The sequence below is a fragment of the Neltuma alba genome, unplaced genomic scaffold (assembly GCF_004799145.2).
Source record: "Neltuma alba isolate B1F8T4 unplaced genomic scaffold, ASM479914v2 tig00001218_pilon, whole genome shotgun sequence".
Taxonomy (NCBI): domain Eukaryota; kingdom Viridiplantae; phylum Streptophyta; class Magnoliopsida; order Fabales; family Fabaceae; genus Neltuma; species Neltuma alba.
The window spans coordinates 1-26,093 of record NW_021632382.1 but is presented as its reverse complement, the minus strand read 5'-3'; the positions used below and the strand labels follow the sequence as shown (position 1 = coordinate 26,093).

The 26,093-nt window shown below is 30.9% G+C and overlaps 2 protein-coding genes and 1 pseudogene across 6 annotated transcripts; 2 read left to right on the top strand and 1 right to left on the bottom strand.

Annotated features, from left to right (window-relative positions):
* The first annotated feature begins 173 nt into the window (after window positions 1–173).
* LOC114754177 (UPF0235 protein C15orf40 homolog) lies at window positions 174–10,724 on the top strand. The gene is made up of 5 exons (XM_028942946.1): window positions 174–180; window positions 4,384–4,388; window positions 8,870–9,124; window positions 9,207–9,295; window positions 10,147–10,724. The coding sequence occupies exons 3-5, from the start codon at window positions 8,965–8,967 to the stop codon at window positions 10,279–10,281; spliced, it is 384 nt and encodes a 127-aa protein (XP_028798779.1). The 5' UTR covers window positions 174–180; window positions 4,384–4,388; window positions 8,870–8,964; the 3' UTR covers window positions 10,282–10,724.
* Window positions 2,030–6,694, bottom strand: LOC114754183 (uncharacterized; annotated as a pseudogene).
* Window positions 10,725–20,060: 9,336 nt separating the features above from the next.
* On the top strand, window positions 20,061–23,908 carry LOC114754122 (probable serine/threonine-protein kinase WNK6). 5 transcript variants are annotated; one of them, XM_028942872.1, is made up of 8 exons: window positions 20,061–20,153; window positions 20,530–20,654; window positions 20,900–20,937; window positions 21,062–21,289; window positions 21,393–21,604; window positions 21,828–21,985; window positions 22,078–22,510; window positions 22,956–23,908. In XM_028942872.1, exons 2-8 carry the CDS (start codon window positions 20,553–20,555, stop codon window positions 23,663–23,665), a joined length of 1,881 nt encoding a protein of 626 aa, XP_028798705.1. In that variant the 5' UTR covers window positions 20,061–20,153; window positions 20,530–20,552; the 3' UTR covers window positions 23,666–23,908. The 5 variants fall into 5 exon arrangements, with proteins under 5 accessions (XP_028798705.1, XP_028798699.1, XP_028798713.1 ...); XM_028942866.1 differs by having other exon boundaries at window positions 21,384–21,604; XM_028942880.1 differs by lacking the exon at window positions 20,900–20,937 and having other exon boundaries at window positions 20,073–20,153; window positions 21,384–21,604.
* Window positions 23,909–26,093: the final 2,185 nt, after the last annotated feature.

Here is a 26,093-nt window from a genome sequence, read left to right as displayed (position 1 = left end):
ATATGCATATATATATATATATATATATATTATATTATTGATTTACATTCCTGGAACTTGCATCTTATTAGCCTAACCCTAAGCTCAACTTGTGTCTCATTCATATTATAATCAATTATTACCCATATGCTCAGGTTTGGCTTATAATCATTCACAACTTCGTTCAGTGCTTAACACACTGTACTGTTCAGATTAGAGCAAAGCAGCCAATATGCATTCATTAATTAGGCATTCTCACTTACCCAATATCTGGTTCTGGTTTATCAGAATAAAAATTACATCTTATCTTGGTTGAAGATGGGATGTATAATTTGATATGTTCTTGATGCTTTTGAGGATTGTGAATAATTAATGATCACTTTTTGTGGGGGACGGGGTTGTATTGATCCATTGGTTGATTTAAGGGCACTTTGTTAGGTGCACAGCTTGTAATGGCGCCCACTTTTAGGAGCATGCGGGCTTAATTGTACCTGCAAATTAGAATTTAGAAGAGGCCTTCCTCGTAAACATTTCATTACTTTGTCATTTAATACAATCCCCAAACTCCCATCTGCTTCGCTATATACTATATGAACTCACAAATGAATTATATTAAATGTCTGATAATTTTGTTCTTATCTTCACTAATGATTCATCTAGGGCGTAGAAATCTCTGTCAACGACCTTGTAGCTTAACGGCATAAAATTTTTTGCATGAATGAGAGGTCGTGAGAGCAATCTCACTTGTTTAATAATTGCTCCTTTAATTAAAGAGTGGAGGAATCTTTTGTTATCTCACTTGATCTAGTTCATTTTATCCCTTAGCCCTGCCACTTAAAAGAATTGCCTTTTTGGCTTTTGCCTGGTAATGCAAAGGTGCAATTCAGCAAAACCACAAAGAAAGGAAAGAAATTTAGGTAGGAAGAATGATGACTGATGAGACATGATTCTTGACAGTGTAACAAGAGGCATATGGGATATGTATTTACCTATTTATACCGTGAAGGATGTTTCTCAATTCTTTTTTTAAAAAAAAAAAAAAATTTGCTCACTATGTTTTAGAAGTTATATTGGCTTAATTAAGTCAGGTCAAACTGTATGAATATAGAACTCTTTAAACGATAGCGTTTTGCACCTTCGTCTCAATTGACTACAACTAATCACCAGATAATTCTTCTCACCGGAATGAGTCACTTTTTGTTGCTGTGCTCTAATTGTAAGTATTTGTTTTCTTTGGAAGGGGAGTGTTTGAATAATAATGATGATGATTGATTCATCTTTCATAATCATAGTCAATAAAATGATTAATGAACCTATCAACTAATTTATAAACTTGACTATAATTTTTGTGTCGAAATTCTACAAGTTAACTGACTTCCAATATCTTAAGCTTCCATGGAATACATAATGGGACAAGTTTTTATTTCATTCATCTTTCATGCCAGATGATGAATCGTGAAGCTCCATATTCAACATAAAAATCATCAATGTATATATATAATATATATATATATATATATATATGCGCATACAAGTATGAAGTGTACTTTTTCTTTGCTTAAATCAGCTTCACTAATCACAGTTTATGAATAGTGCGCACTTTTTCCTTTTTTAAATCACTTCTTTCACTTTACTTTTGTCCTTTACATTTCTTTCCCCTATAATTCAATATTTTTATGTTTCCTCCGGTTTCTATTACAGGGCGTCTTTTGAGAAGTATTTTTAATTCTTTCTATAATAATGTTTGATGCTTTTTAAGGAGTATTAAATATTTTTTTTCATGTATGACTATATCTAATAAGGGTGATGAAAGAATATAAATTAATATGATGCTGGAATTTAATGTGGTTGATAACGATAATATTATAGTTCATTTGAATTTTATGACAACTTTAGTACTTTTAAATGTTTTTATTAGTATATATGAATTAGTTAGAAGGGACTTGTGTATAGGACTAGAGAGAGTAATTACTTTGCATTGTTATATGTAATACTCATTCATCCGACGTTGATGACAGAACTAATCCTTCTTGAGAATAATCTTGCTATCTTCTCACACGCAAAGGGTTCATTCTTATTCTTAATTATACTACGGAAAAAAAAATTCATAACCAATATGAGTTATGCCCAAACAACAATGAGCTACCACAGGCTAACGTGTGATCTTCATTCAATAAACGGTTTAGCTCTTGCTATAAGAAATCAAGGGTTCCATCTTACCGGTCTTCCCTTCGAACAGCATTTGGATCAGACATCATGTCCATCATCATATTCTCAGGTGAATCCTCCCAGCTCGCAAATGTCTTCAAGTCAACCTGCAAAAGAGCATAACATATTATTCCTTCTTTCTATTGATTCATCAAAGTTTAATTCACAGAACAGAGGTGGGATCAGGCGCACTACTTTTCGTCTTTGCTCAGTGAAAAGTTCCTCTCTCTTTTTATATGAATCTTGCACTTTCTTTGCCACATGCCCTCCAAGTCCCCAAACCTCCACTTCTGATATTAAACCTTCGATGGCCAGAAAACCCTGAAAATGAAACATATCATAAGCCAACGAATGACAGCCCAGGAAGCTGGAGTTGCAGGACAAGCTGCTCAATAGCCATAGTGTTTTAGCAATCCCAGTCTATGTTGTTCTAACCCCCAATAATTCTCCTAAAATATTTCACCACTAGCTTCTCATTAGAAATTTTATCATTAGGATTACAGTATTATTTTTCTTTTAGCCAAAAAAAAAAAAATGATTTCATTCAAAAGAATCAAGTACTCCTCTGGTCCTATTTATAGAGTAAAAGGAAAACATTTTTAGTCTTATTTATAAGGCACTGAAAAATTTTTATGGGCGTACACTTTTACCCTTCATTTATTATTATATTGATTTTGTTTACATGAGGTATAATGTGTATTAAATAAGGATAAAGTTGGAAAGTTGTTAAATTTTAAATGAAAGTTAATAAAGTTTTAAGTTTTTCTTGGTTTGTATAAAATATGTTGAAAGTTACTTATAAACAGAATCAAACGAGTATATAAATCAGAATAATCATGTACTCAAAAACACCCAGATTCTATAAGAGATGGAACCATCAAACCAGAAGATTAAAATGTATCTAACAAGACAACATGCATAATTAGCAACTTCCGATCAATGCATTTAATTACTGTTCAGTTACAAACTCAACATCAACACATCAAATCCTCTGACATAGAATTATACCTGGTCTGGAAGAAGAGGACCATGCTGGTAAGTTTTGTCAATAGCATGATGACGAACAGTTACTCTTGCAAAATCTTCATCAATGAATATTCTCTCATTTCCCATAGTTCCTCCAAATGCAATCCCCACGGGTTTTGGATGAGGCTCGTATACTCTACGAGCAGGATGCAAGTGACTATAAACAAAATTCTTTTCCTTCCCTGTCAATAATAACAAACAATTAATGTTGGATAGCTGCAAACAAGTTAGTCAAAAGAAAGGGGGAAAAAAAATCCCCTCCCAACTCCCACTCTCCAATAAATAGGAAACTAAACAGGCCACTTTGAGCCTCTATTACCTACCAGAAGGGGAATACGTGGAAAACGGGACTTATTGCATAAAACAACCTGAGCTTCCATAGAACAGATCCTTATTTTCAAAACCTTGATTAGTTAGTGCACCTATAACCCATTCCTAACAACGGAGCTTCCCTCATGGGTTTGTCCTGAACTTGCTGCAATCAAAATTAGCAACGGACCGTTGTAACCTTCAACATGAGACCAAAATCTGTTTAGGCCTTTCCCATGAGCCGATGACCTATAACATATTATACATTCGATGTCAAAGCCAATCTTTTTCCAAATGGCAAGTCTCACAAGAAAAAGGCTCACAAGAGAACAAGACTAAGTCAGTGGATAACAAAATCAGACAGAAAGCATAATGTTGTGAAGCAGTAGTACAAAATGAGGTACTCATCCTCAATTTTAGCAATGCCAAGCAGTTAGAAAGAATTTCTATCTTCCAGCTCGCGTCCCACACTGTTAATGCATAAGTGAAGGATCAAGCCAGATATAAGATTCAGAGATTACCTATAAAGAAGTCTTTCATCCGTTCCCTCTTTACCCCTAGGAAAACACACTTCTGAGATCTCTTCATTTATTGTACTTCTCTGTGTAAGACCAATTGCCCATGCCCTTCCGTGGGTTAAAATGTTATTATCACATTCTGTTGTCAATGAAACATCCTCAACAGAGGAATTAGAGGGTGCCAATTCATCCTGCCATTGATCAGGAAATTATTTCATCTATAGAGACCTCAGAGCCAGATGCAATAGATTTTATTGTCCAATAACCATGTCAAAAAGCAGATAAACTATATTATTGAATCTAACAAAGGTTGGACCACAAGGCTCGGCGAGTACAATGACAGGCAAAGCACATTGTTACAGTTCATACAATTTCTTACAGCAAATGTTTCAATAAATCAATACTTGGACATAAGCTTAGTTGAAAGTGTTCTCTAAGTGACACTACACCATATACAATAGTGTAAATGTTAAGGGCAAAGGTCTTGAAGACAATTATCATTCCCTACTAGCAGTAACCTAAAAGGAAAATGTGAAGCAGAGCTAACCAGTCACTCATCCTTCTAGAATCTAAGAAAAAATATTCAGTTATTTGATTAATATCAAATGCTATGATAATTAACTCAATAACAGAATGAAACAACTTCGAAAGTAGCTGTATGACCACCAACTTGTATAATGATCCAAACTTAACACCTCAATTTGATAAAGGAAAGCCAAGTTTTAATGGAAACAAGAAAAACAAACATGACTAACTGAGTTACACTGTATGCTTGGAAATGATAAGGATGTAAGGAAGTAGTAGCAGCTCACTCAACAAAATCAGCGGGAAGGTAAGGTAGATGAAGTTAAAAATAGGGCTGACGTAAATTAATGGCAAGCATTAATTTAAATCTAATTTCAATTTTCAACTAATTAATAATCAGGGCAGATAGGTTTTGGACTGATTTATAATAAGCACAGAACACAAGGTAGTGTTGGGAAGGAAAAAAAAAAGGAAATTATGTTGAACAGGTGTCACAGAAATAAAGATCGCAAATAGTTCAACTTGAATGCAAGAATTACCCCAGCAGTGGCTTGATTTTGCAGTCTTGCATGAAAAAACTGACTCAAACAATCTGAGAGGCAGGGTACTGTACTCAAAACCCATGTAACAAACTTTCCGGCAGGAATTTGAATTTCCGAGCTTGAGAAGTCACCATCCCATACATTCAAGCCACTGTCAATTTCTGCACATGATGTGATGGCTGATAGTACCAAATGATTCAGATTTGGTGGGCTAAGACTCACTTTGCGTTCAGAGTGTTTCAAACTTCTACAGTCCCATGACATAGACCAACACGTAAGAAGAAGCAAGAGTACATCACTGGGAAGAAGTGATCCATTTACTTTACAATCAGTATCATCAGATTCAAACTCCAAATTGACAGGCAAATTGGCTCTTCCTACAGTTGAACGCAATACTCTGAGAAGCATATTCAGTGACACAGATGCAGACATCCTTGTACAGCATCTATTATAGCCTCTCACAAATTCAATCCAAGTAATTTTTCCTTCAGCAGGCATAAAAAATTGGTCAACTATGGATGAGCCGAAGTGATCTAACAGTACGGGAATAACTTGGGGATGTTGCTGGCATCACTTTTGACCTTTGTAAACTATATTAAAGCATTGCTGCAAACAACATGTTTACATGTTAGAAGTCAGAGAGAAGATAAAACACTAAGTGAACATAAGAATTGTGGTGAATACATTTTACAAAAGATAGTAAGTAGCCTCAACAATTCCTTTTCTTCAAATTTTGGCCAGTGAGAAAATTTTTTAACAGTTATTATTATTCCTCATCTTTCCACTCGGACCTGAATTTAACTAAAATTCAATTTAATGACAGGTAACTCACGATGTCAAACCGCTTGGTAAAGAATTCACAGGTGGCTAAGATTAAAAGCTTAATGATTACCCCTCCAATTAAACCGAAAACGAATCAAACAAAAGCAGACACCACCTCCACACATACTTGCACATTAAAGAGTAACTGGTCATGATGCATTGCATTTTGTGGAATATTCAATCACCAAGAGATAACAGAACAATATAAGGAATAAACAGGAAACAAGGAATTCTTATCTAAAGCCGCAAGCATCAATTTAGCGCAGTTGCCCTGTAAGTAATTTTTTTTCCCAACAGTTGGGAATGCCCACTTGATTTAACAGATTTCTGAGAAACCAGAACTTAACATTATTGTGATCAGTTACTTTGACTTTCTTTCATCAGAATTGAGTAATTCGATGCTTCCAAAACTGCAAAGAAGATAAATAAAATTGAGAGTTTAGTAATGTTTATCAGTACCAGTAAATTTTCACGGGGAACGGCCTTTGTTTCGGGATCAGCAAGCTTGGAGAAAGCTCTCCGAAGCATAGGAAGAGCACCCAAGGAAGATGCTTCTTTTTCCACCTCCCGTTGTTCCGGCGAAACACTCTGCACCGTCGAAGCGGCTTGCCCCATCGTCTGGCTTCACCGAATTTCTGGCTCCCAATCAATGAACCTCTCTTTGCTCTTGGTTTTCCTGTGGTACAAACTTGCAATTCCCAGAAACTAGCCCCCGAGTTCAAGCACCGAGCACGGGTATTTATTATTTTAAAAACGAAATGTAATGATCAGGAAACGATGGCGTTTATCCGCGATCGGATTCAGATCAAGTCGAATCTGTTCGACGGTTAGACCGAATGCCATATTATTTATTTTATTTTCCTTTTTTCAAGGGCCAGATTGATTTCGGATCCGCTACGTGGCGTCCTTCTGGGTGAAAAAAAAAAAAAGAAATCTGTAGAGATGCTGATATCCCCTCCTGGCCTCCTTAGTAGATATACAGCGCCTTTTTTTTTTTATTACTTATTTGATTTTTATTTTAATATTAAATATAATATTATAATTCATTTTTATTTCTCATATTATTTATTTTTTAAAATAGTTCTTATATAATAATAGTTTTAACTAATATACTTGATTAGTAAAGATATTTTAGGATAAAATAAGAGTTAGTTGACTAATTTGAGTAAATTAAAAAAATATGTTAATTTAGTTATTTATAATAAATAAATTTTGTCTTCTTTAGAATACCCTTGTTAATCAAGTGTATTAGCTAAAACTATTATTTGATTAAATTTTTAACATATGCAACTATTACAAATACTACTCCTCTAATCTTTAATATAGGACCTAATTGTTGAGTTGGTTTTGATTCTAAATATAAGACCCATTTATCATATTTATTAATTTTCTCTAAATTACCCCTATGGATACTTTCTCAACCAGAATTAAGTAGAAGAGGGAGAAGGGGTATTAAGAAAGATGATTATGGTGTTTTAAAAAAAAGTGTCACATTTCTTATAATTAACTAACTTATTTAATTTTCTTAATCTAATCAAATTAGTTAAATGGATCTTATATTAAAAATCGGAGGAGTATTTTGGAAAAATTAATCAATATGAGAGACCATATGGATTAGGATCTTATATTACTATCTCTGATTTTTGATATAAGAGTTATTTTAACTTTAAATGTGGTCATAAATATAATATTTCTATTCGGTTTGTCTCTCTTATTTATCTATTTTTTCAAAGTAATTTTTGTACTAGTTACACATATTAAATGTTCAATTAAATAATAGTTTTAGCTAATACATGATTAGTAATGATATTTTAAAGAAGACAACACCTAATTATTACAAATAACTAACTTAAAACAGATTTTCTTAATATACTCCCATTATTCAATTAGCTATTATTTGATATATTAAGTATCCAAAATAGTATTAACGAGGCAGCATATTAGAAGTATCTTAGAAGATATTTTTGATTCAGAATTTGACGGGAGGTTTTGGAGCGTTCACTTAGCGTTAAATATTTTTGTCATACATGCTCATATTTAATAAAGAGAAAGTAAAAATTAATGCTGTCTTTGATTCCAAATATAAATATCAAATAATTAAATTATTTAAATATGTATAAAAAATATAACTTATTTTACTATTACGCATCTATTTAGTGTATATTTAATAGAGAGAAAGAAAAAGTTAATACTGTCTTTGATTCCAAATAAATATCAAATACTAAATTATTTAAATATGTTTGAAAAATATAACTTATTTTCCTATTACGCATCTATTTATCAAAGGGTAAGCGAGAAAGAACAAATGAGAAAAAAAATAATGAGAGAGAATATAATTAATTAGAAATAAAAATAAAAAAACGTTAAACAATAACACAAATTTAAATTGCATCTAATAACAAAAAAATTAAGACCTTTAAAAAATTTAACACTTATATTTTGAAAAAGAAGGAGTATGATATTAGAATTTAGTATAATCAACATAAATAATATTGATAATCATTTGAAATTTATAATAAATACGTGTGAATTAGCTTTTAACATTTTATATTATGAAACAGAAAAAAAATGCAATGTTATATACATATATGTAAGCAAAAGTACATATTTAATTTTTTTAATTTTATATAGAGTCTTAGTTTGATTTTTTAACAGGAAAATATATTTTTAACTTTAAAATTATTTAGTTTTAGATTATAATTTTTTATAAAAAATTAAATATAATAAATTAGTATTTAAAAATATTTTATTAACATTAAAAATTATTATTTACTTATTAATAATTTTAAGGTTAAAAAATAATTTTTTTAATGTATGAAACTAAACTAAAATTTTATATAAAATAAAAAAAATGTTGGCAAAATATGAAGTTTAAAGATATTTTTGCGCATAAATACGGGGGGGCATGGGGAAGACAGATGCTCGTTTGCAGTGCGTAAGCGAGGTGGCATCTTATTGCTAGACTGGGTCTCGACTCGGCACGGCACTGGGAGTCCTCAGCCAAGGCAGACGCTACCAGCAATCTGAAAATTAAGATGCCGCCGGCGAAGAGGGGCAAGGCAAAGGTTGAGAAGAGTGAACCATCTCAGTCGGCAAAAGCTAACAGTTGGCCCTCTTGTATTCGATCCATGACTCCTTCTTCCGTTGCTATTACCATCCACGCCAAGCCCGGTTCCAAAACTGCTTCCGTAACAGGTACCTCGCTCGTCTTCTTTTTCTTTTTTCTTGATACACGTCAGTGGTTTTTGTTTTGTTCCTAATCGTTATGAAATTGTAGATATCAGTGATGAAGCTGTCGGAGTGCAAATTGACGCACCGGCAAGGGATGGAGAAGCAAATGCCGCCCTTCTTGATTACATGAGCTCCGTAAGCTCTTTTCTTTATTGTTTTTCTAGTTTATTTTCCCTGAGTTTGATTCAGTTTGTATCTTAGAAAACGAAATTTCACTGAGGAGAGAAGGCGAAGCCCTAATGTTGAGAGAGAGCCGGAGTCAACTGTTGCATGTTCATGAGTTTCCGGCATCAAATGTTAAAAATAAGGGGGATAAATTTTTCTCCCCCCCCCCCCCCACAAAACATAGTCTGGGAAATCTTGCTATGGTGGAAACAGGGATTAGTTTTTGAAGAATAAAATTTTTTGTGCATTCATATTCTAACTATTGGTACTCAGAGTCAGAGACTTACATAAACATAGTTGATTAAATCTTTCATCATGTTGGTTTATCTAATTTTATGCTGGAATTAGTTGCACCTTTGCTTCTTCCTTGGATTGTCTGCTTTTGGTTTATTGACAACAAGAAGAAAGCCTCGTCCCATTAAATGAGTTTGGCCACATGGATCACACAATGTCATTGGATTGTATCAACGGCTCACATGACATCTACCATGAGATGCTGACCTTCTAGAATCATGCTTCCACCAAAATGAGCTTTCTTTTGTTATATGCTTTATAATGCGATGCTGCTCACTTGTGTTTCTTTAGAGGTGTAGATGGTATAATGGTGCTTTGTAGGTTGATGTTATCAGTAATCATTGATATCTCACTTTATGTTTCTTGTTGTTGGAAACATATTGATGTAATTAGTTTTTACACTGCTCCTTTTCTAGTTCTGTATTGAGTCGCCGGCCCAGTAACCCTCCTCGGTTTTCCGTACACCTGGTGGACATTCTGTGTCATATTTCGGTGTAACTATTGTAACATTCAATGGTTGATTGCAGGTTTTAGGAGTAAAACGAAGGCAAGTATCAATAGGTACTGGTTCCAAGTCTAGAGATAAGACCGTAATTGTGGAGGATGTTGCTGTGCAATATGTTTTTGATGCTTTAGATAAAGTCTCAAAGGACCAGCGATGAGCAAAATACGGTCATTGTCGGTGAACACATGATATGTGCTGTTGCTTGATTACCATATACCACAGCCAGAAGTAAAGCCATATTCTGGGATCATTGGACATGTATTGTTGCTTGATTACCATATACCATACACGAGTGAGCCAGATTCCGGTCTCGTTTGATTTCCTGCAGAAGTTGAAGGAAGGAGAGTTGGAAGTGTGTGTTTTCACTCACTTTGTGTTGGATTTTGATTCTGATTCTGATATAGGTTCGAAATGGTGTGTGTTTATACTGACGTTGCTATCATTAGATGTGAAAACATGTCCTTGAAATAAAGGCCATGTTGGTCAAAGTATGAATTCACTGACATGAGGAAATTTTTCTTGTAGTAGATATCTGTGTGTGAGGGTGCTGCATTGGGGATTATTTATTTTGATCTTCCAAGTTTGCAATAGGCTTATCTACGAATTTATCTCCTGTGCGGGGAGCTCCCCCCCCCCCCCCACCCCCAAAGTAACTGAAGAATATATATTCCCTATATTTATGAGCAGTGTTTGGAGGAGTGTTGCTGCTTCTCCAAACATACACGGTAAAGCTGTGTTGAGAGAAGCTGGGATGCGTTTATTTCGCAAGCGTTGGAGTATTTATATTTTTTACATGTTGATACTACCCTAGCAAGTGGTTAGTCTAATGGAAGGGATAGCGTTAACAAGTACATACATTGTTGTCAAACTCGCGAGTTGACTTTCTAAATTTAACGTTTTTACGTTTTCATCTAACAAAATCGTGTAGACTCATTCTTAAACTCCTGATAACTGTAAACTCGATTAAGCTTGCTAGTTTATTTATCAAGTTTATCGTTTTTACATTTTTAGCTTATAAAATCATGTCAACTCGTTTTTATACTCATGCTAAATTTTTAAATTTATTATGTTTAGTGATTTTATATGTGATTTTTATAGAAATTTTTTTATTGAATATGATAAATTATGAACATTGATAGATATAATTTCAGTTATTTAAATTTAAAATATTTAAATGAAATTGTTCTCATTTTTAATATATTAATTATTTGATTATGTACTTTTAATATCAGTTTATTAATAAAAGTAAATTTTTACGAATTCACGATTCGGGTTTACAATTTAAATTTATATCATTATCACGAGTTTGCACGAGTTTGACAACTTTGAGTACATGTTTGATTTTTGTTAATTTAGATATATGTGATTTAAAATAACAGAAGAAGTAGTCCGAGTGTGATTGGTAAAATTAAGTTAAATTTGTACCTTGTAATATCGTATAAAAGCAAGGTATTAAAAACCGGACCGGTTATTGAACCGGTCAATACAGTGGGTCAAGGGTTAGTGGGTCAGATTGGAGTTAAACTGGAGTCAAATCGGAATTAATTAAAAAATATAATATAAATAAAATCTATAAAAAATATTTATATTTTATTATAAAATATATTTTAATAAATATGATATTTATAATATCATGTTAAAAAACATATACAAAGCATATGTTATCATAAAAAATGGAAATTTCACGTTCCTTATCTTCTCTTTTTGTCCCAGACGTCCCTGCTTTTCTTTTTATCGTATACATTATTATATATAATTAATATAAAGTGTGTCAAACCTAAAAGAAGTCATATCCAAATTTTCAAAAATGAAAAGAAAGGACGAAGTGGTACTGTAAATCTAGTGTTATAAGCTGCTGTAAAATTAATGCTATTTTTTTCTTGAGATTCTTAATGTCCTTCTTTTTTTCTTCCTTTAAGCACTCTTCTAGGAAAAAAGAAGTCAGATCTTAAATCTCACTCCAGCACGCTCAAAAGTCGAATCTCGCCAAATGTTATCTACTTATCTATCACCTTCACCTCTACCGGTTATTACCTCCGTCTTCTCCCTCAAATTCCTGCGATTGCGAACTCCTTCATCCTAGCCTCCCCCAGTCATTCTCACCCAGATATTGGCCCCAACAACTGACATTTCTCAGTTCCAGCACCACTGTCATCGCCGACGACGCCTCTCACCTCTACCGGCTCTCTTAAACACCAGCTACACATACTTCATTTCTTGTTTCTTTCATCTGCCATATTTTTTTCTCTTCTTCTTCTTCTCATTTCTTTTTTTTTACCTGGAAACTTGCTTTGTTGTTGGAGTCCTCGCATCTTTCTGGACATTTAAAAGTGACCCGGGTTACCCGTTCAACCCAACGGGTTATCCGGGTCACAACCGGTTCTTACCGGTTTAACCGGTTTCATACCGGTTCGAAACAGTGCTGGTTTAGATCATGAACCAAACCGGACAAGTGTCCGGTTCGCCAGTTTCCGGCCTGAACCGGCCGGTCCGGTCCGAGTTTTCAAACCATGTATAAAAGACACATTAATTTATATATGTGGTAAAATATTAATAAAAATATAATATTTAAAACTGAATTGAAATATATTTAAACTGCATGTATTTAATTTTAAAATTAAAATTATGAAAAATGTTTAAATTGAAGTAAAATTATAAGAACAAAAAACAACACTAGTTTTCCCAAAAAAGAAAAACTATCTATTAATTTTAGTTTTGGGGAGGAAAGCCATAATACATTTTTCAGGCATAAATAATAATGTGTTATGAATATAATAATATCTCTGTGGATGTCTATATATCTCTCATTATCTTCTATATCTCCTATAATCTCTAATATCTCTCATTATCTCTATATCTCACAATTATTTCATATTATTATGTAATCTGTAGATTCTATCAAAGGTATAAAGCTATGCCTATAAATAGAGGTCATGTATAATATATTGAACACATTTGAATAGAATGAGAAATACTCTCTCTTGTTGATCCTCTCTTCCTCTCTATGATTCTTCTCTAAATTTTTTCTTTATTTATAACACTTTATCAATACAAAGCTCTAACCAAGGTGCGTGTGATATACCTTTCTATCCCATCATAATTTTAAAACATCATCTCTATTATTTTTCTAGAGTATCTTTTGCTCTGTTCAAATAAAAATATCTTGAGCATCACATATATAGTGTTTCAGAATATCAGTATTCCTATTCAATTTATCTAGGATAATCTAAGTCATTATATGAAATTAAAAGGATTATCTACCATTGTTTTAAACATTGGGTTTCATGGCTATGATTAGAGATTTTGCTTTACTTTTTCGTGCTACAATTTAATTTTGATATAAATATTATACCTTTCGAACTAATTATGATGAGAGGATTTTTTTTCCTTCTATTTCTTATTAACCCGACGTCACTATTTTGATGGAACTCGAAGTTCCAATAGATACTAGCAGTATCATTAAAGAGTTACCATCTAAAGTTAAATGGCCAAAAGTCATATAATTCTAATTTTTCATTTTATTGTAATTAAATGGCCAGAAGTCATATAACTTTGATTTTCTATTCTTTTCAAATTAAATGACTAAAAGCCATATAAAATCGATTTTCTATATTATACCCAGAAGCTATACAACTTTGATTTTTTTTTTTATCTTATGGCTAGAAGCCATATATATATATATATATATATATATGCTAATTCTCTTCTTTTTTTCAATGGCTTGAAGCCATATATATTTGATATTTTATCTTATTGAATTACTAGAAGTATCTAGGTATAAATTTTCCATCTTATGGCTAGAAGCCATATATATTTGGTTATTGTTATCTTATTAAATGGCTAGAAGCCATATAATTTGAATTTTTTATTTTATGACCAAAAGTCATTTATATATTTAATTTTTCTTTATCTTATTAAATGGCTAGTTGCCATATAATTTTGATTTTCTATTTTATGACCAGAAGCCATATATATTTGAATTTTTTTTATCTTATTAAAAGGCTAGAAGCCATATAATTTGTGTTTTTTTTTATTTTTATGGCCAAAAGCCATATATATAAAAAAATTTATATCTTCTTAAATGACTCGCATTCATATAACTTTAATGTTCTATCCTATGGTCAAATGTTATAAATATTTAATTTTTTTGTTATTTTATTAATTGGCTAGAGGCCATATAACATCAAATTTTTATCTTATGATCAGAAACCATATATCTTTAATTTTTTTATTTTGAAATTAAATAGCTAGATATCATGTGTCTTTATTTTCTTTATTAAATGACTTGAAACTATATAGTTTTGATTGTGAAAAGGATCATTATATGATTTGTTTATAAAAAAAATTATGACAATTAGAATTATAAATAATGTAACCCAGAAAATTAATGACTATATAGTGAAAGATGTGTTGGTAAAAGAGTTTACCTTTTCTCTTTATTTTATGTTACATTTAATTAATTTAAAATTTAAGTTTTATTCTTATCTTATTTTCATATATTTTTGACATTTAATTTGATATTTATTAATATTATAATTTCTTATTATTAAATGGCCAGCACAGCCATAATACTCATGTTATTGAATGATATGAAAATAATAACTTATGATGTTTTTAAAGCCCCGAAGGCCTATGGTTCAAATATTAAGGGACACAAATGATTTTTAATATATATTTACTATATAGAGTCTCAAAGATTAATGACTTATAAATAGCTATGAAAGCCTATGATATAAATCTTCATGACTATATAGTTTGATTTTAGTTTTTATAGATTTTTTCAAATTTTTGTTGGATTTATAAATTTATGAATAAGTTTTGAAGCATTACATAATATATACAAAGAAGTAAACTTTTTGAATAACGAAATATCCAAAAAATTTTATGTTTTGAAAAAAAAATACTTCATACTTTGTAAAGCATAACAAGAAGTAAAGTATATCATATAGTGAAAAAATAATATATGTTAGTTCTTAAATAACTATATATATTAGAATATTTGTTTATCAAAAGGTCTTAAGGTAATAGCGCAATGGGATTGAAACTCATTATTATATCTGAATTAGGAAGCATTTGGATTTTCAAGTTAAAGATATATTATTAGCTTATTATATGCTATTCACTCTATTTGAAATATAGAAATAAGAAAAATATATTTATATACTCACACTAGAGGAGGAGATTGTTGAAATACAAGTGTGAATTATGTTAGATAGAATTTATTATTATTAATATTATGTTATTCCTTATATATCATATTCCTTTTGAAAAAGACTCTAAAAGAGTCAGTAACGCTCAATTTTCCATTAGTGTATAAGTTTTTACCATTGGGTAAAAGATGACAAATAATGCTCTAGAAGAGCTATATCATGATTTATTATCCTGAAGATAAAATCCATAATTGATAGCATATTCCTTATGAAATATTAAGGTGAAAAATGAATAATATGATATGGTAAGAAGAAGTTTACTAACAATTAAGAATAATTTTATAGTAAACCAGAAATTTATGCATTTATAGTTTGCCATGACCGATTAGATCATCCCAGATCATAATGATGCAAAATATCATGAAAAATGTATATTGTCATTTATTAAAAAAGCAGAAAATTCTTTAAAACTGATATATGATTCCAGAATTTTTATGTGTTGTTTGTTCTCAAAAGAACTAAATAAAAGAATATCACTAGCTATACTCAAAATTGGATCTGTACAAATTTATAATGTATCAACTTTATATATGGGTCCATTTAGATACCATGTGGACCAAAGTAATACTCTATAAATGAAAAATGCATATATAAAATGGTCACAAGTGTTTATAATCAACTTGCAACCTAAAATTTGTAAATATACTCAGATAATTACATTGAGTACAAAGGTTCTTGATTATGAAATCAATATGATTCTCGTTGAGATTGCTAGTGATTGTTCTTCACGTTGCAGAGGATTATATGCCTAATAAAAACCTTCATAAATAACTAGACCAGAATTTATGAGAAAAGAATTCCTATTTGAGTGTTGGGATGATTGGTTTTATATGTTTTTGCATATAAACGCATCAAACTAACAATGTATTATAAATTCTCCCATTGTAATTGGTTTTTGGTTAGGCGCCAAACATTTTTCATCTTAAAATGTATAATATCTATTATTCCACCATAATAATGCACATAGATGGATATTAAAAGTAAGTTGAATCACTGTTGGGTAAGAATCTCCTTATTTTTGTTTATCTCTAAATGAAACAAAATAATATTTTTAAAGGAGACTTATGAATTTGGGAGACTTATACTACATGTTCCTAATACGAAGAAGAGAAAATGTGTAGCCAGAAAAGAAAACACATAGAATATATTTTTACTATCAAATGCAGATCCTCAAATATAATAGTATCAACAAGGAGTTCATAAAGTATTGCATTCTTAAAATATTATTAATATCTACCATATGCAATTACTGATCCAAATGAAAATTCTTAATTCTTATATTCCAACTAAAAGTGCTCTTATTCTTGAAAACATGCTAAAAGCATGAAAGTATGATTGGTTCCAAAAGAAAAGAAAAGGAAACAAATGATCCTGATGATCATACTAAGGAGGCATGAATTATAAAAGAGGTTAAGATATAACTATTTAACCCCTGAAGAGGTTCAAGTGTCTGAAAATAATAAAAAAATCTCGATATGTTATGTCATAAAAGAAAAAGGGACCGATAAAGGAATAAAATTGTTAACAATAATTTTATTGATGATATCGCGTGACCAAATGAGGATCTTATATATAAATCTGTCATGAGATACAGACAAAAAAATAGTTGGCTAACAAAAAAAAGACGTAATATGACAAGGACTTGTGTATCCCTAACCCACACACTTAAAGTGTAATGTTAGTATCATGTAAATAGATATTTGTACAATAAAAAAAGAAATAAAATCTTGTAGTGAATTAAATTACATGTCTTATCAATTTGGCAGTCTAGTAATAAATGAAGTTTTCTTCATATGCATTTTAGAAATATATAATTACAACGTATAACTCACTTTATAGTGAAATTTTATATGAATCCCTAAAGGATTTAAATCCTTATATAAATTTAAACGATCAAATACATGAATAGATATGGATCATAGTGTATGAAAATCCTCAAAAGATTTAAGTTTCTAGAAGCATACAATTATGTTCTCAATAACACTATTCAAGTAAGTCTCTATATGAGACATATGTAGTTAATATCGACTGAAGGAGTGATGTAAGCATATTCTAACTTGTCTGTTTGTGAAAAGATTTAAAATGAGTTTGTTATCAGTACTATTTATGATGATAGTATTAAAACTCCTGATGAATTTTCAAAAGCTGTGAATTACTTAAAGAAAAAATTTGAAATGAAAGCTTTTGGAAGAATACATTTGGATAAGTCACATCCATTATGTGGATAAGCAATATCCATTATATGTTTCGGTAGTTACAAGATCCTTAGATATGAACTAAAGATCGATTTAGACATCCAAAAGGTAATAAATAAACTCTCAGTCCAAAAGTACCATGTCTTAGTGTCATTAAAGCATTTATATATCTATCTAGCCATACAGAATCTGAGCTATCATTTGCTGATTAGCATGATATAGTTCTTTATCAACACGAAAATGTTGAAATGAAGTTAAAATATTCTTCGTTACTTTAAGGATACCGTTGAGGTAATATTATTTTATCTAAAGGTACTCGAGACTAATCTTAATGGCTATATAAATAAAGTATTCTTGTTTGATCCTCGTGTCAAGAGATCATAATATGATCTACGTGTGGGTAAACCATAAAAGGACTATTCGTCTCATGGTTTTCAAAAGATTATGAAATTCATATTTGATATTTTTATCTCATTACAATATTTAGAAAGGTTGTTCATTATATTAGACTTTGTAGGCTCGAAGATGTCAATTGATGTTACCAAAAGAGAGAGTTGATACACGTTGTACTCTTTTTTCCTTGTCTATGGTTTTGTTTCACTAGGTTTTCCTAGCAAGATTTTTAATGAGACAACATTGCATAGTGCATTAATAAATGATGTACTCTCTTTTTTTCCGCTAGGTTTTTGTCCCACAGGGTTTTTTCTAGTTGAAGTTTTTTAACGAGACACATTCATATATATTGGACATCCAAGGAGGAGTGTTATGAATATAATAATATCTTTGTGGATGTCCATATATCTCCCATTATCTCCTATATCTCCTATAATTTCTAATATCTCCTATTATCTTTATATCCCATAATTATCTCATATTATTATGTAATCTGTAGATTCTATCAAAAATATAAAGCTATGCCAATAAATAGAGGTTATATAATGTATTGAGCACACTTGAATAAAATGAGAAATACTCTCTATTATTGATCCTCTCTTTGTTTGTATGATTTTTCTCTAAATTTTTTCTTTATTTATAACATAATTAGGATAGAAATGAAAAATACTTTCTTAGTGCCTTTTATAAGAAACAGTTGCTTTTATAATGGTGTCCCTCAATATAATAAATACATTATTTTTATTTAAAATTTTGAATTAATTTTTTAACTTTTATTTTCATTAAATATATGTTACTTATTATCTCTCTACAATAAATATTTACTCATTATTTCTTACTTACTCTCTTTAGAAACAGAGGCATAATTAAAAAAAAAATATGTATATTTTTTTTACATATTTATTGTTTTTAACTAATTTTAATTAATATTTTGGTAGTTGTTTTTTATAATAAGAAGCAAAAAGAGTATGTTATAGGCTTAAAAAATATAATTTGTTGAGGTTTTTATATTTTATATTAATATTAATTAGAATATATTAATCTATTAAATTCATACTCATAAAAAATTATTCTATTAAATCTATTAAAACCCCTATTAAAAAATCGATTTTTAATCCTCCGAGACTAGGGGTTTTCATGAAGTACATATGCCCGCTATACACATCTAAACCCATTAAAAAACATGCTTAGTCTGGCCCGAACAAAAATAGGCATTTTCAGGTCAGGCTTATCATGGGTAGGCTAGGCATGCTACTTACCCATTTGGCTCTGCCTGAAAAATATATAATTATATATTATAATATTATTTTTCAACCATTGTCCCTTTTAATTTTAGCAAAAAAAAATTGTCATTTTTTTGTTACTTGTACTCTTCTGTAATATCAAATTTTTGTTCATTTATTTGTCTATCACTGCAATGAATCAATAGCTCTTTTTCTTCAAATAATTAAGACAGTGTATTATTTGACTATTACTCATTAATCTAACCAAATTGATTGAACCTTGAGACTAATCACAACTGAATATTTATTATTTTCTCGCCAAAGCCTTAGGAGTTAATAGCAGAGGTAGTTTTAATCCACAATTTTAATAATTTATTTTCATATTTTATATTCATACATATAAGGTTTAAGTATATATTTTTAAATGCAATGTGATCTATATATCATAGTTTATTTGGCCCATACAAGCACATTCATTGTAAACACATGGATAATTGTAATATATAGGCGATAAACATTTAAACTATACTAATTATAGTTTACATTGTGTTTTATATTTTAAGACCGAAAATGTAGGCTTATTTTGAAATATTTTAAGGTATGAAATTATGAAATACATTTAAAATTCACAATAATATTTATAAGATATAATTAGATATTTTTTTAATATAATATAAATAGGGTGTTATTATTTGGATAGAAAAGTCCACTCTTATCCTGTTCAAAATGATTAGGGTTTCTGGCCGATCAGCAGGCAGCAAAACGGTGGGCATTTGGCTAGCTCTGCGGATAAACACCCCTATACATAAAGAAATTGATTATTAAATAATCACTGGTGTCTTAAAAAACACTAAACAGGATTTATAGGGGCGGGGATAAGTATAAATAGTCACCAGCTTGATGGTGTCCGGTTTTCGCCGTATTTGGAGATGGATAGAGGGGCTTTCCCTCCTTGTTCGAAGAGGAGGTGGTGGAGGTGATACGTGATTGATCCCGATTCCGATTAGGGTTCGATCTCCTCTCTATCTATTGTTTCTCTCATGCCCTTTTCTCTTTATCCTCTTGAGAAACTTTCCTCTACATTCAAGGTAGTAATTCATTAACAAAGAAGCTCGGCGTTTTTTTCCCCATCCTTTTCTCTCTCTTTTGATTTGATTGATGAATGCGATTTTCGAGTTCATCCGATGCATTTCTAATATATTGTAAATGTGAATTGTTTCTTATTCATGCAACAGATTCACCGTAAAATTTGTCACAGTAAGCCATAATCAGCAATTATTTTCTTTATTCCTTTTGAATCTCTCACATTTTTGTTTTAAATTTGACGATATATCGAACAATTTGTTGATTTTTTCTACTTCTGTGTGCCTGGACGAACGTGTAGGATTAGGGCCTAGCAAGGCATAGATGAGTGTGGCGAAGGCAGGAAGCTCAGGGGAGTGTAATGGGGGCGCAGAGCCTCCTGATCCTGATATTCTTGAAATTGACCCAACTTGTCGCTACATTAGGGTAATATATTTGTTTGATCTTTTGTGCTAGCTTTTGCTTTTGCCTTCAGCTTTACTTGTTTACCTTGGCTTCCTTCCTGTAGCCAGATGATAAATTCCTATAGAGATGTGTACGGGTTGCATTTCCCTCCCCCCCCCCCCCCCAACTGCTTCTCTGTTTACTTTGAATTCTGTAAAAAGCTTTACGAAGTATCCAGATTCACTGTACTTCCACTAAACTGAAGGTGCCTTTTGCATCTATGACAGTATAAAGATGTGATCGGCAAAGGTGCTTTCAAGACATGGTATATATCTGTTGTTTTTGCTTTACTGGAAATGCTGTTGTTTTCACGTCTATGGCAGTGCTACAATCTCGTGATCGCTACTTACTTCACCATTTGCTGGTTTCAATAATTTGTGATTAATCAGTTATAGGGCATTTGATGAAGTCAGTGGACTTGAAGTGGCCTGGAACCAGGTTCGGATTGATGAGGTGCTGCAGTCACCCGGTGACTTGGAAAGGCTCTACTCAGAGGTGCATCTCTTAAAGTCACTGACAAACAACAACATTGTAAAATTCTACAATTCCTGGATTGATGATAAGAACAAGACTGTCAACATCATTACTGAATTGTTCTCCTCGGGCAGCCTCAGACAGTATGTTTACTTTCATTTGTGGATCTGTTTAATCTCTTTTAGCTCTTTATAGTGAAATCATCCTCTTTTTTAGTGGACGTGATGAATGATTTAGGTATCGTAGGAAGCACAAGAAGGTTGACATGAAGGCTCTCAAAGGATGGGCAAGACAGATTTTGATGGGTTTAAACTACCTCCATAATCACAACCCACCTATTATACATAGGGATCTGAAGTGTGATAATATATTTATCAATGGAAACCAAGGTGAAGTTAAAATTGGAGATTTGGGGCTGGCAACTTTCTTGGAACGGACTAATGCTGAGAGTGTGATTGGTATGTTCTTCTGTTTCTCACCATTTTACTCTTCTTTTCATGTTCAGTTAAAATTTAAAACGTCAAACAAATTTTTCTCTGTAAAAAAAAAAAAAAAAACCAACAGAGTCACTTGTTTTTCTTATCACACAGTTATAATAACTCATTGACAAAATTTTCCATGTTTATTTGTCTCATTGCTTTTTTATTATGAACTAATTCTACATATATGTGATTCTGATAGGAACCCCTGGATTTATGGCACCTGAGCTGTATGATGAAAATTACAATGAATTGGCCGACATATATTCTTTTGGAATGTGCATGCTTGAGTTGGTGACTTCTGAATACCCATATAGTGAATGTAAAAACTCAGCTCAGATATACAAGAAGGTTTCATCGGTGAGTATCATGTACTTGAAAATTGATAGCCTTTTATTTTAATCCATAAATTGTTGCTGAGTACTTTGGTCATACAATATTTGATTTCCTAGGGTATAAAACCTGCTTCACTTTCTAAAGTCAAAGATCCAGAAATGAAATTATTTATTGACAAATGTCTAGTCCCAGCGTCTCAAAGAATGTCGGCAAAGGAGCTTCTAATGGACCCTTTCCTTCAAATTAATAGTTTGGCAAGAAATCGTCGTCTATCATTACCCGATATTGTTATCCCTAAATTTGGAGCCTTTGGAGATCGTATTCTTGTTTCAGAAGGCCCTGCTACTCAACGTAATGGATCAAATTCTCTGGATCTTGATGAGACTTGTGAATTACCTGTGATCACTATATATGATGGTTCCGGTGATGCTTCACATTCTCCATGTGTTGAGATACGGAAGTCGAAGAGAGGTGATATTTTCACTCTAAAAGGTGAAGAAAGTGATGAGAATTCTGTATCAATAGTTCTTCGGATAGCTGATCAAGGCGGTTAGTATGAGAGTTATTTATTGTATTTTTATTTATTTTCTAATATGGAAATTGAATTGACTATATGTGACATTGGTCGAGGTCTCATGGAAAGGTTAGCAGAAATTTATATCCAGTCTCTCATAATAAGCATCACATAATAGCAACAACTGTATCAAAAATAACACGGGTTTGTTTTGATTCCCAAAATGTTTGAACTTATGTCTATTAAATTGTTAAGAAGTTTATTTTATATCTGTTTCGGCATGTATTCAAACTTCAAAGAGATATTTGTGTTGATTTGAAGTCAATTATTTGTGTTAATTTTATTCAGTAATACAAGTATGGTAATTCCCATGGCAAAGGTTGAGTGGTTTTCCTATAATACTTAAAGTTTATTTCTAGTTTCAACAGCTATGCTATAATATATTAGTAGAATAATGTATATTGTGGTATTTCAATGCAGGTCGAGCGAGAAATATTCATTTCCTATTCTACCTTGATAGTGATACTGCTATTTCCGTTTCAAGTGAAATGGTTGAGCAACTCGAACTTTCAGATCAAAATGTACAGCTCATAGCTGAGTTGATAGACTTGTTATTGATTAATTTGGTTCCCAATTGGAAACCTTGTGTAGATATTGCTCACTTGGTTTCACGAAGTTGTAAAAGAACTATTGCTGGAGAAAAAGATTTGGAATCGGCAAAACTAAAACAACTTTATGAAGATTCCATGCAAAATATTACTGAAGAGAGAGGTATCTCACACTCAATCAGAAGGTCAGTTTCATCAGAAATCCATTATCACTCTAACTTGGGTGAATTTTCATCCCCTGCCAACATAGATGTGGGAAATACAATTAAAATAGATGATTTGTGTTCTAAGATTTCACGTGTTTCTATAACATCTGACGTTAACGATAAGAAGTTGTCTTTAGTTTCATTTTTATCGGTGGAGTCAGCATTTAATGACTTCAACTTGTCGAGAGTACCAGGTGAATCTGAGTGCTCTTTTATATCTACAATGGAAGCATGGCCTGATACTCGTAGAAGTAAGACTTCAGAATTAGGAAGTCATGATATGTTGAACTTCCCAACCCATTCTAGTAGTCCTTCTTTATCTAATGTAGAAGATGGGTTGAAAATAGAGTTAGATATAATGAACAGAAATACTTAGAGACAATTAAGGAAGCATCAAGAATAAGATCTCAAGCCATCATGGAGGCCAGAAGAAGGTCATTACAGAAGAAGATCTAATCATGAAATAATTTCAGTAGTCATTTAGGTAGGATTTTCCTTGACGACCAGTTAGCATATGTATTTTGGTTCACACCTTTTAGGTGTAAGTGTAAATAGTGTACCTTGAATTGGAATTATATTGATTTTGATTAGTTTTTGAATAGAAATAGACTCATTCTTTACATGATAATCTCTTAGATTTAATTCATTTATCTTTTTTGTGGTAAAAAAATTTTATTTATTCCTAACTCTCTTAAGTTAGCTCTCACACAAAGTGATTAAGTATAATGGAACTACTCAACTTCAAATCAATAGCACCAAATATGAGATTGCCTGTGATATGACCAACATGTTACCTTTAATATTTTGTATACTTACTTTTATCATTTAATTATATTCTATTTAATTTTGTTGGCATTGCAAGTGGTATTCTGTTGACTTTGCAAGTGGTATTTTATTGACATGGCAAGTGTTATTCTATTCTTATTTAAATTAAAATTTAAAAAAAATTGAAAACAAGTAGTTTCAGAACACTTTTTTTTTTCTTCGTCATTATTTTCTACCACATGATTTACTTATTTAAACTGAATTTTAATTTATACGGCTTAATTATATATATTGATGGATTGATTATTTTACTATGGTTAACTTACATGATCAGGGTTTAACAAGTATATTTTGGCCCAAAAATGTTTTAACATGTATAATTATACTCCTCCAAACTTAATTATTAAGTTGATTTTAATCCTAAATGTAAGACATCTTTATCATATTATCAATTTTTTTTAAATTACTCCTATAAATATTCTCCTAACCATAATCAAGTAGGAGAGGGGAGAATATTAAGGAAGATGATTATGGTGTTTTAGAAAAAATATATCATATTTTTTATAATTAATTAATTTACCTAACTTTCTTAATCTAATCAAATTAGTTAAATATGTTTTATATTAAGCACCGGAAGAGTATTTTATTAACAATTTAATTACTAAAAGTTAATTTTTTTATGTTATCCAAAAGATTTATCATCCGGAGAATGGAGAGAGTCGCTGATTATAAAATTTTTGCGATGTGTTAAATCAATATTTTGGTCGGCAAAAAAAATTAAACCAACATTTTAGATTTTCTAGTAACTATTAGCTTCATGGAAAAAAATGAAATTCCAGATGGCAATACAAATGTTTTTATGATTTGGAAATGATAAATCTGATTCCTTCGTATACACTCGGTGAGAAGTTATGAACTTTTCATTGTCAATCTTGACAATTATTTGTGTTTGACTGAACATGATAATATTTTTAATTTCTATTTCAATTAAAAAAAATTTAACGTCCTAAGTAGAAAATTTTTTCCCCGAAAAATACTACTCTGATCCTTAATATGTAACTTAATTGTTGAGTTAATTTTGATTTTAAATGTAAGATCTATTTTGCATATATATTAATTTTTTATACGCTTATGACCTCCCCCTCTATGCCTTGCGGTAATGATTCCTTTGGCATTACGACCTTACCACATTCTCTATTTTCCCTGGTTAATTCTATTAGGCGCAATTCAAATAATCTATGCAGCTTCAAATATTATTCCTATTCATAATTCCTCGACCATAATTAGGCAGGAGAAAGATAAAGGATATTGAGAAAAATGATTATGGTGTTTTAAAAAAAAAAAATCATACATATTTCTTATAATTAATTAATTTGCCTAACTTTCTAGTTTAATTAAATTAGTTAAATATATTACATACATTAAGTGCGTGAGCAATATATTAGTTCCTAAACTCTTTAAAATTTAAATCAGTGTTCTGATATTTGCAATGTTAGTTTTAAAATTGAAGGAATTGATAAGAGTGATAAAAAGAGGAGGTGTGAAAATATATGAAAAAGGTAAATATACTTTAACTGTATTTTATTCATTGCAATAAACCATATTGTAAGATAAATTGAATGACATAAAATACTATCTTATTATCGGTAAAATGTTAAAGAATCTTTTATTATGAAATTTTGATAAATAATTTCATTAGAAAACAAAATAAAAATTATGAGAATTGTTCCTTTATTTTCTCAAGTATATTCAATTAGAATAATAGCTCATAGGCTAAGGTGTACTCTAAGTTTTCTAATTTTATTTAAGGTCAAATTTATTTCTCAATTTGAAAAGTATATTTTTAGTTCTTTAACTTTAAAATGGTTAACAAAAATAATGATGTTTATTATTAATATTTTAAATATTAATAACATATTCTTAAATGTTAAGATATTAAATTAAGTTTTAAAAACAATCACAATTGTTACTAAAAATCATATAAAACTTTGATTTTTAAAATTAAAAGATTAAAAATATACTTTTTAAAATTAAGAAAT

What these genes read in the sequence shown, in the direction of transcription:
- LOC114754122 (XM_028942866.1), top strand. Translation starts at nt 20,553, where the DNA reads ATGAGTGTGGCGAAGGCAGGAAGCTCAGGGGAGTGTAATGGGGGCGCA. An exon ending in TAATGCTGAGAGTGTGATTG is followed by an intron (nt 21,605 to 21,827) that starts GTATGTTCTTCT and finishes TGATTCTGATAG; the next exon opens with GAACCCCTGGATTTATGGCA. An exon ending in TATACAAGAAGGTTTCATCG is followed by an intron (nt 21,986 to 22,077) that starts GTGAGTATCATG and finishes TTGATTTCCTAG; the next exon opens with GGTATAAAACCTGCTTCACT.
- LOC114754177 (XM_028942946.1), top strand. Translation starts at nt 8,965, where the DNA reads ATGCCGCCGGCGAAGAGGGGCAAGGCAAAGGTTGAGAAGAGTGAACCA. An exon ending in CAAAACTGCTTCCGTAACAG is followed by an intron (nt 9,125 to 9,206) that starts GTACCTCGCTCG and finishes ATGAAATTGTAG; the next exon opens with ATATCAGTGATGAAGCTGTC. An exon ending in TTCTTGATTACATGAGCTCC is followed by an intron (nt 9,296 to 10,146) that starts GTAAGCTCTTTT and finishes GGTTGATTGCAG; the next exon opens with GTTTTAGGAGTAAAACGAAG.